At 51.4% G+C, this 10,825-nt stretch overlaps 1 protein-coding gene across 1 annotated transcript; it reads right to left on the reverse strand.

Annotated features, from left to right (window-relative positions):
- Positions 1-2,889: 2,889 nt before the first annotated feature.
- Positions 2,890-7,373, reverse strand: CD248 (CD248 molecule). Its single transcript, XM_042438881.1, has one exon. The coding sequence runs from the start codon at positions 7,336-7,338 to the stop codon at positions 5,257-5,259; it is 2,082 nt and encodes a 693-aa protein (XP_042294815.1). The 5' UTR covers positions 7,339-7,373; the 3' UTR covers positions 2,890-5,256.
- Positions 7,374-10,825: the final 3,452 nt, after the last annotated feature.

A 10,825-nucleotide genomic window follows, 5' to 3' on the forward strand; every position in this document is an offset into this window, starting at 1 on the left:
TCCAATAATAATGATGATGATGCAACCCTAAAGGGAACCTATCATGGGGTTCAGAGGTGGGTTTGCCATGGCCATCCTCTGAGGCTGAGAGAGTGAGACTTGCACAAAGCCATCTAATGGGTTTCCATGGCTGAGCCAAGATTTGAATCCGGGTTCTCCAGTGGGTTTCTGTCACCGAGCTGGGATTCGAACCCTGTTCTCCAGTGGGTTTCTATGGCTGAGCCAGGACTTGAACCCTGTTCTCTAGTGAGTTTCCATGGCCAAGCCGGGATTCGATCCCTGTTCTCCAGAGTCCTGGCCCAATCCACAAACCGCTATCCCATACTGGCTTTCAAGACAATGCCCAGATGTTAACTTCGAACCTAAAACATCCGATATAAACACTCACCCAAGACTCTTATAAGTTCTGGGTGTGAAAAAGAAAGCAAAAGGAAGATACAGTGGGCCCTTGGGATCCGCTGAGGTTTGGTTCCAGGACCATTCGCGGTTAACAAAATCCGTGGACGCTCAAGACCCATTAAAAACAATGGCATTGTAAAATGGTGTCCCTTATAATAAAATGGAAAAGTGAGGTTTGCTATTTGGAATTTAGACTTTTGGGGAATATTTTCAAGCCGTGGATGCTTGAATCTGCGGATAAAAAAATCAGTGGATAAGAAGGGCCAAGTGCATAGATCATTTGGAGAGGAAGGGGTCTTTGAAAGCAGCCCTTTCTTCCACATGGAAACCTTGCAGCCCACCATCCTTTAAGCGCAAAGCTCTTCTCTCTCTCTCCCCAAAGTCTTGCATAGGGTTAACGTTTTTAAGGGTTTGCCCCACAAGTCGACACGCACAGCGCAAAAGTGGGCCGTGTGCCATGGCACCCAGGAGGGCTGCAAATTCGAATCAGATCTGAGTCATGCAAGCCGGACCCAGGAAAAAAGAGGGCTGGGGGGGGGGGGGAATAGGAGACCAAGTTAGGGGGGTCTTTGGGTGGGATGGGAATCGAAAGACAGCGGTGGTCCTTTTCCATTTAATATGCCATGATTTCATTTTGGGCAACACACCCAACACACAATTCCCACCCAATTCCTCTTGGATCTTCCAATATTTTAGGGAAGGGGGCTGAATCCAGGCCTGGAAACCATTTGTGGCCATCATGGGTCGCAGTGAAAGTGAAAGAATGGAGTCCTTCTAGCCATGTGCAGAGTGCATTTCCTTCCCATTTTGAGCCCATGGTGACTGTCAGGCTTAGCACTGGAATGCACTGGAAATTAAAGGGCAGAGTGTCTCTGGGAATGAGCAGAGTGCATTCCCTTCCTCTCTGAAACCCATTGTGACCATCAGCTCAGCACTGGAAAGTGCAAGAGGAAACAGAGTGCCTCTAGCCATGAGCAGAGTGCATTTCCTTCCTATCTTGAGCCCATGGTCATTGTCAGGCCTAGCACTGGAATGCACTGGAAATTAAAGGGTAGAGTGTCTCAGGGCATGAGCAGAGTGCATTCTTTTCCTCCAAGCATTGAGACGTCAGGCTTAGCATTGAAACATGCAAGAGGAAAAGGAAAGGACAGAGTGCCTCTAGGCATGAGCAGAGTGCATTCCCTTCCTCTCCGAAACCCATTGCAATTGTCAGGCTTAGCATTTTGGAACCCGAAAGAGAAAAGAAAGGATAGAGTTCCTCTAGGAATGAGCAGAATGCATTTCCTTCCCTTCTTCTTGAACCTGACTATCAGGCATAGCATTGAAATGCCCAAGCAGAAAATAAAAGGACAGAGTGCCTCTAGGCATGAGCAGAGTGCGTTCCCTTGTTCTCTGAAACCCATTGCGATTGTCAGGCTTAGCTCTGAGACTTCCAAGAGGAAAAGAAAGGACAGAGTGCCTCTAGAGCTTCGAAAGCTTGCAATGTAGAATTGGGTGCATTTTGGTTGGCCCCGTAAAGGTATCTGTTGCAATGTGGATTTTGGGTGTTAATATACACCAGCATCGCTCTGACCCTGAAAGCTACCCAGAAAACCAAGGCGCAACTCATGACACATTCAAAAACATTACTCCTTTTGCAATTGGGGGCTGCAGAGATCACATCAATCTCAGTTTAATCTCAGTTTAATCTCCGTTTAATCAATCTCAATTTAATCTGTTCAAATCGTTGCGCAATATCCGGGGACCGCTTTGCAGCCTGGAAAATAGGGAATTATAGTATAGGGGTCCCATACGGAAGGGGATTGAAAAGCGACTTCTTTTGCAAATTGGGGGCTACAGAGACGGAAACGTGGCTCAGAGGCAGGTCTTTCTGGGAATCCAGATCTTTAATTACCTTGAAATTATAGGGACTGGAAGAAAGATGCAAACATTTCCCTTCCATGGAGGTCTGTTCACAGACTCCCCACAAAGCCGAACTAGATTTAATTCCCCCACAACACAACAGGGTTCGAATCCTGGCTCAGCTATGGAAACCCACTGGGCGACCAGTATAGTGCAGTACAGTAGTTTGAGCATTGGACTCGGACTCTGAGTCTGGACCAGGGTTCGAATCCCGGCTCAAGCATGAAGGCCCACTGGGTGACCCTGGGCAAGTGACACTCTCTCAGCCTTAAAGGGAGGCGAGGATGACCAAGAAAACCCATGACATTGCCATGCGTCAGAAATTACTTGAAGGCACACAATGGGGCTTTCCCCAGTATACCCAGTATAAGCACCATGCCCTCCCAAGTGGGAACTGGAGTCTTGCTTCCCACCGACCCCAAACCCACAACCCACTAGAGTCCTAAATCGGAACCCGTGTCCCCTAGTCCCCAGTTCTAAAAATGTATGGGAACCCAAAAGTGAACAAACTTATGGGGGGGGGGGAGTGTGCACACGCATATTTCTTGGCAAGCTTTGTGCAAGCTTTGTCTTTGCCTTCCTCCGAGGCTGAGAGAGTGTGACCTGCCCAAGGTCCACTATGCCATGTAGGCTCTCATATTCCGTATCCTTATGAGACTGCTGTGTGTGTGCAACTTGTGCCACATCATGCGCGTTGTGCGTATAGGGGCCTTCAAGTTACCTATCCACATGTGGTGACCCCACACATTTCAGAGGGTTTTCTTTGGCTGGTTTTGTCTAGTCCTTCCTCCAAAATATAGCCTACAGTACCTGGTATTCCATGTCGGTCTCCCATCCAAATACAAACCATGGCTGCTTAGCTTCCAAGCTCAGACTGGATCTGGTGCTTTTGGGGGTCTTTAGGCCCACTGAACCACATGAGTGCTTCAAAATAAGAATTTCTTTCCTTGTCTCTGTTGCCCCACACGCCTTTCTCTCCCATGCTTTACTCCCACCATACATAGAAGATGCTCTTCTCATTCCAGCCAGTTGGAGGTGCCAGTCCCTTTTATTGGAGGTGAACAAAAATCACACATATACACACACACACACATACACAAGGGGGGCAAAAAAATCCCCCCACAAAGGAAAAGTACATCAGCAGTCACGACCAGCACAGCCCTCCCCATCTTCACTGGGTGCCCATATAGTGCCCCTTTCCCTCTTGGCAACAACTACAAAAGACAAGCCCACCCACCCATCTGCTTCGCACACTAGCAAAAAAGCCTCCAAAACTGGACACCCGACCCCTGATGTCTGGAATAAGTCCCTTTTCTGTGCCGGGTTCAAGGCACGGACCGGGCCCCATGCCAGCCGGGGTCCTAGAAGCGCCCAGCAAAAAGAAAAAGGGTGCCAAAGTTTTGTCCTGAGGAAGAGGAGTAGGAGGAAGAGGCCTAAGGGAGTCTGAAAGTCCATCTCTCCAAGGCCACTGACCAACTGGACAGTGGGCAAGCTTGGCCAAGCTTTGGTGGGCCCACTTTTCCAGCAGTCATCTTCCAGAGAGCCACCTTTGCCAGCTGCGGTCTGGGCGAGAGCGGGCCGGAGGTGGGGAAAAATCGGTGTACATTGTGTGCTTTTTTTATGTCCAGGTGTAACGGCAATAACACCCTGGTCCTACACTTCCAATATTACAAAGGGCTGCCAAGCACACACTTTACATGCAGGGTGTCCTGAGTTTGAGTCTGCCACACCTCCATCTGCTTTGTGTCTTCCTGCATGGCGGGTTGGATTGGATGACCCTTGAGGTCTCTTCCAACTTCCAGGTGGGACTGGAAGACACTTTATCTCCGAAACCATCTAAACCAGGGATGGGGAATCATGCCACTTTCCTTCCCCAGACATGGTTGGACTCTGAACTCCCAGCATCCCTCAACTCTGCTGGATAAGACTGATGGGAGTTGCAGTCCTACCCCATCTGGGGTTACAGTTGTATTTCTCAGCTGCGTGGTAGAAGGTGGCGGTGTCTTTCAAACCAACCTCTCATGTTGGCACCGTAAGGACTGGAGACCTTTCTCTTTTTAAGCGGTGGCTGAAGATGTATTTGGCGTACAAACAATCCCCAATTCTGGACCTGGCAAGGTCAGTCATGTCCATCATCCTGAGCTGGACGGAGCAGCAAGGATGATGCAGTATGTTTAAAAAGCACCTCCTGTCTTCTTTTTCTTCACGGCATCCCCGGCCAAGTTTTGGGGCCCTTTGGGGGTGTGCGGTACTGCGCATCCCAGCTGGCAGGAGAGGACAGTTCTCTGTGCCAGCAAAGGGTCTCTTTGTCCTTGCAACACGTCCCAGCAATGATTCCCTGGTTTTGGCCTGTATCCCACCCAGCAAAGGGAGAGAGAAGGTCCTCTGGTCCCCTGGCCAAGTGAGTTGTGGTTGGTTTATTCTTATGGGTCTTCAAGTCATTTCAGGCCTATGGTGGCCCTATTCTGGGACAAGATTTGTTCAGAGAAGGTTTGCTATTGCCATCCTCTGAGGCTGGGAGCGTGCGACTTGCCCAGGATTACCCAGTTCATATCCATGGCCAAGCTGGGATTTGAACCCAACCAAGCAAGAGTCCTGGTGATGGCTAGAGAGAATCATATTTTGGCTCCAAGTCTCCATATCCTCCTGTGGTTCAGCGTGTCCCAGATATGGAGTGAATGGATGTGGAAGGGGGTCAAACCAGAGCCTGGCAAAGCTGCTCTTCCTTGGACTACACCTCCCAGAATTGTCCTGCCAGCGTCAGAAAGCGGATGATGGGAGATGCAGTCCAGAATTGGCAAGCTCTAGCCCCTACAGTCTGGCATGTTTGATCCCCATTCAATGGGGAGAGAATTCTTTGCGCTCCATCTTTTCTGCCCAAAAATCAGCAGCTGTGTCACAAATGGTGCAGTCCCGGGAGAGAAAGGAGCACCGTGCCCACTGCTGGCACGTGGCTCAGACGCTGGTTCGGCATGTGGCGGGTTGGCACGCCCGGGAGGACGAGGGTGGCGGGGCGCCTTTCCCTGCCGAGCTGATCACCCAGCGGTAACACTGGGTGACGCTGCGCGTTTTGGCCTGAGCTCCACAGCGGGTGCAGTAGACGATGCCCAGGGCCAGCATGATGACCACAAAGACACAGATTGGCACCAACAGGGCGACCAGGAGCCAGCGGTCATCGCGCTTCGGACGGATGGTGCCTTCCTCGCTTGGAGTGGGGCTCTGTGGGGGCAAACTTGGGGGAAGTGCCCTTACCCCCCACACCGCAACACCCCCTTTTATGCCATCAGTCGGGGGCAGCATGGGCAAAGTGGTTGTGGGGACAAGGGGAAGGTGTGGGTCTGAGACAGGATGCATCAGGTGAGTGGAAAGATCTTCAGAGGTGCCAATAGGGGTGGGCAGGAGGGAACGGGTGGGTATGGGATGAGGAGATGTGGTGGGGGTGGTTGAGGGCAGTTTGGGAATCCGGCTAAGCTCCACAGTCTCCAAAAGAGATGGATTCCAATCCAGGGGGGCTAGTTCGGGAGTTTCTGTGTCTGGCACCATGCGGGGAACAACCCGGGAATCTGGGATGGATGGCAAGTCAGGAGATGGCACCCAAATGTCTTGAAAAGCCGAGAAGGGGTCTGAGGCAGGCAAGCGGTCATCCAGGTAGTGGCGGTCATCCACCTCTGGCTCCCATCCATGGCCAACACCAAAGGGCTGGAAGTAACCACCGCCACCGCCAGGGTGGCTCTGGGCAGTGGCCGAGGGTGGCAATTGGGCCACCAGGACACAACTAATGCCGTCAGCATCCAACTCGTAACCCTCAGTGCAATAGCATTCAAAGCCACCCACATAGTTGACACACATCTGTTGGCACACACCGGGGAACTGGCACTCGTCAGTGTCGACACATTGCCCTGGATCCTCTTCAGCGGGGCTGAATCCCAGGTGGCATCGGCAGAGGAAAGAGCCCTCGGTATTCTCACACTGGTGTTCACAAGGTGCCTCTTCGGCGCACTCATCTACATCCTCACATTGGTGCCCGTCTGGGCCTAGTTCATAGCCTGCTGGACACTGGCACTGGTAGCCACCCTCCGGCAGGGCCAAGCAACCGAAGGGGCAAGGATTACCTTTGCAGGCGTCATGGGTAGCACAGGAGTGACCGTCGGGGAGGAGGTAGTAGCCAGTGTGGCACTCACAGGAGTACCCCGCGCTGCCTTCATCCAGGCAAAGTTGTTGGCACCCTCCATTGTCACCCTCACAGCCGCTGGATGGGTACACCTCGTCTGGACATATTGGCTCTGTCTTCGACCAACCTACTGTGTTATCTTCTTGCTGGAAGCAAAGCACTGAGACTACGGGGGATGCCAGGTCTGGGCCGCAGCGAACGGTGGCAACGGTGCCAAAGGGCAGGTAGCGCAAATGGGGACCGGCCGGGCCAAAAGGGGTGCTGTAGGTAATGGCAACCTCCTTGCCCACCCTGTCAAGGCCAGGGCACATCCCTTGGAAAGCAAAGCGGCACACGAAGCCGTCAACCGGCACCGTGCAAGAACCTTCTAGCCACTGGAAGTCCTGGTCATCCAAGACCACGCAACGCGGGGCGGCGCAGCTGGGGCCGCTGTTCCCAGCACCACTTTCGATGGGCCGGGCCCAGTTGGTGTACACCGTGTCCTGCTCACCGGTGGTCCAAGTGAAGCCTCGGAGGGGCTTCTGGGGGTGACACTGTCTCGGCTGCCGCTGGAGCCCGATCCAGAAGAGCCGCCGGGGAGGCTGCTGGTGCTGCTGGGGATCCCCGTCCTCGGCGTGGCTGCGGAGCAACTGGCTCACCTGGGCAGCCTCCTGGGCCCTCTTGAGGGTGGCCAGGTTGCCCCCCAGTTCCCGGCAGCTCCTCCAAGCCTCCAAGAAAGTCCGGCGCTGGCCATAGACAGCAAAGCAGCCCTCGGGTGAGCAGGAGGCAAGTGGTGGATCCCCCGGGGAAGAAGAAGAAGAAGGAGAAGAGGAGGCCAGCCAGGGTCCTGCCAGCAATAGCCAAGGCAGCAGCAGCAGCAGCAGCATCTTCTCCCAGGGACTTTGAGAGCCGTCTGGTCCAGGTTCAGCACTCTGCAGCTCTGAGCATCCAAGAAGGGGGCCCCCAAGCCCTTCCCAGCCCCAGTTCCAGTGGGAAGGCAGGCAGGCAGGAAGGTGGAGCCAGGGTTTAAGGTTTCCTTCTGAGCCTCTGCCAGGATTTGGAGAGAAAAGGGGGGCAGGATGAGGAGGAGGAAGAAGAAGAAGAAGAAGGAGTGGAAGAGGCAGAGGAGGAAGAAAGGCACACAACACACACATGGAGATGTTACTCTTTTAGACTAAAACTCCCAGGGTGCAAATCCCCCAAAAGTCACGTTTCCAAGCTCTGACCCAAAGACACATGTCGGAAATGAAGGCACACAACCCACACATGGAAATGTTCCTCTTTTGGACTACACTTCCCAGCGCGCAAACTCCAAAAAGTCACATTTCAAAGCCCTGACCCCCAGATGCATGTCGGATACGAAGGCACACAACTCACATATGCAACCATTATTCTTCTGGACCACAACGCCTAGTGTGCAAACCCCAAAAAGTTACATTTCCAAGCTCTGACTTCTACAGATGCATGTCGGAAATGAAGGCACACGACACACATGGAAACGTTACTTTTTTGGACTATGACTCCTGGCACACAAACCCCCCAAAAGTCACATTTCAAGCTCTTGCCCAGAAATGCATGTCGGATATGAAGCCACACAACCCACACATGGAAATGTTACTCTTTTGGACTCCAACTCCCAGCACACAACCCCCCCCCAAAAAAAAGCCACATTTCCAAGCTCTGACACAAGTATGCACACAACTGCTTGCCTCCTTTTTGGCTCAAGACGAAGGAGTTTATTATACTGGGACTGATTTCGAAATTAAAGAGAGATTAAAGCACATTTAACACATCCCGCAAACGGAGCGGAAATGGCGAGTAAGTGCGCAAATGATGATCACACACAGTTGCACAATAAGGCTATGTTGGAAACGCATTGTCGCTGCAACCCTGAAAGAAAAAGATGCCCTTGTGACCACTTTAACGGCGGGTTTTGTGCCACGTCGTGCGAAATCATCACGCGCAATTACGTGATTTCTTCCGGGATATTCACAGGATAAACTCCCGATCGCCTTCATGGGATAAACTCCTAAGAAGAGGCCGGGGAAGAATGTGAAAGAGGGATCCATGCCTCAGTTCCTGGTCAATGCAAGGCGGAAATAAGTGGAATTCCTTTTTGCCGTGGGAAACAGTGGCAGGGGAGACCTGGGGGCTGGGGAAGGAATGGGAAAAGAACTGGAGCATCTTTGGTTCGGCCTTGAAGCAATGTTAATGCAAACCAGGGAGAGACGTTTGCACGGCTCTTCCTGGCAATGGGGCCCCCTGCAACCTTCTCCCCCCCATCCCCAGCCTCCTAGAAACATTATGCCGAGGCTTGGCCCACTTTGTATATTTATACAACCCACCCAGACCTCTCCCAGTCCCTCCAGCTGGGTCTGGTTTACTGCGGAGGCCCACATCCCCATCTCTCCATACATTTTCAATGGGGGGGTTTTCCTGACTTTGCTCATGCTTATTGTCCGATTTCACCAGGGGGAAACCCTGCATATGTTCTTGCTTTACAGGGCCCAGAGGGAATGCCTTGTGAAAACATTTTATTCTGTTTTATTAATGCGTTTGGTATGGCTCGCTTGGTCTTTTCTGCCAGGATCTGCACCCATGGATACCCGCCTCGGTCGAGTCGCGCTCTCTCAGCTTCAGAGAGCAAACGGCAAGCCGCCCCCCGAACAATCCTCGCCAAGAAAAACCCAGGATAGCCCCAGTTTTGCATGTTCTCATAAATCGGAAACGACTTACAAAGTTTGTTTTGTGGGTTTTTCGGGTTATGCGGCCATGTTCTGGAAGGGTTTGTTGCAGAATAAACTCTTCCAGAACATAGCCACATAGCCCGAAAACCCCACAAAAAAATATGGATGCTGGCCATGAAAGCCTTCGACATTATTATTACGGCGGTAGGTTTAGGCGACAACTTACAAAGACTTTACAATGGCTTACAAAGTTTGCACTTAAATAAAATAGTGGTATATTTGCTGTCTTGAAGATCTACAATGAGCCTTGTTTGGGGAAGATGTGCCTGATAGCTTGAGCATCTCCGAGGAGGAAACATTGGCAAGACCTTCCAGTTAGATGCACCTTTTGGGGTCACTGTGGCTTGCATCAATTTCTAAGAAGCCATAGAACCATAGAGTTGTTGAAAGGGACCCCAAAGGCCATCCAATCCAACCCAGTCCTGCTATGCAGAACTGCCGCATTTAGACTTCATTTTGTCATGTTCATTTTTGGCATGACTTATCTGCTTCTTTTCTTCTTCTTATGTTCCTGTGCATTTGTGAACATGTTCAAACCTACGGGGAGCAATGGGGAGGGGAACATTTTGTTCATCGAACCAAATATTTCTGTGACAAATATTGCTAATACTGTATGTTTGCAGCGTCGCAGGGGGAATGGAAGGAACATGAGTGAATAAGCGGAGAGGCATGACGCAGCTCCCATAGCGGCCGGGTTGGAAGGATGAGGTTATAGATTTATAGAATAACTCGGGGAATTTGGGAACAAATGGTTTCCTTCTCCCTCCTCCTCCCCAGCCTCAGCCCCAACTCACCCAGCTCCAGTTTTGCACGATCTCTTTGGTACTCCAAAGCGGAGGGAATGACCCTTTGGGCCTCCGCTTTATTGCTCCAGTTTGAATCATATTCTCTCTGGAGAGATGTCTTTCAACAATTCGACGCCATGGACATTGGTCCTTGTTGATATTTCTGTGACATCAGGGCCCCCCTTCCATGGCACTTTTCCATTGCAAGCTGGAAACCTATTGTTTTTTGTGGGTTTGGGGGCCATATGGCCATGTTCTCAAAGAGTTTATTCCTGACGTTTCGCCAGCATCTGCGGCTTTGGCATCTTCGGAAGTGGGACTGAAGGTGCCAGCCTCAGATGCTGGCAAAACGTCGGGAAAGGGTATGGCCACACAGCCTGAAAAACCCACAACAAAATTCCCAAAGGGATTTACAATGTGTAAAGCCAATTGCCCTCAACAAGCTGGGTACGAATTTTACCAACCTACAAAAGTGGATCTTGGAGCCTTCCTTTAGGATCAAACCTACAACGTTGTGGCTGCAGGACTGGCATTTAACTACTGTGCCACTAGAGCTCCTCATTATGGGGTCTGACGTTCAATGCCACTTCATTGGGTTGTCTGTAGGCCGGTGCCACTGCATTCTGGGGTTTGTAGTGCAGTGGCACTGTTCTGTGGGGACCTCAATGCAGTGTCATAGCATTGCCAGGTCCTTAGTGCCGTGCTGCTATGTTCTAGTGTCTGCAAATACAGTGCCACTGTAGGGACTGCAGTGCAGTATTCCCTACTGGGGGGGGGATTATTCTGCCATTGATCATTTTTATCAATGATGTCCAGTTCTGGGTACTACGATTCAAGGAGGA

The sequence above is a fragment of the Sceloporus undulatus genome, chromosome 9 (genome assembly GCF_019175285.1).
Source record: "Sceloporus undulatus isolate JIND9_A2432 ecotype Alabama chromosome 9, SceUnd_v1.1, whole genome shotgun sequence".
Taxonomy (NCBI): domain Eukaryota; kingdom Metazoa; phylum Chordata; class Lepidosauria; order Squamata; family Phrynosomatidae; genus Sceloporus; species Sceloporus undulatus.

Coding starts and splice junctions, on each gene's coding strand:
- CD248 (XM_042438881.1), bottom strand. CDS start 7,338: ATGCTGCTGCTGCTGCTGCTGCCTTGGCTATTGCTGGCAGGACCCTGG.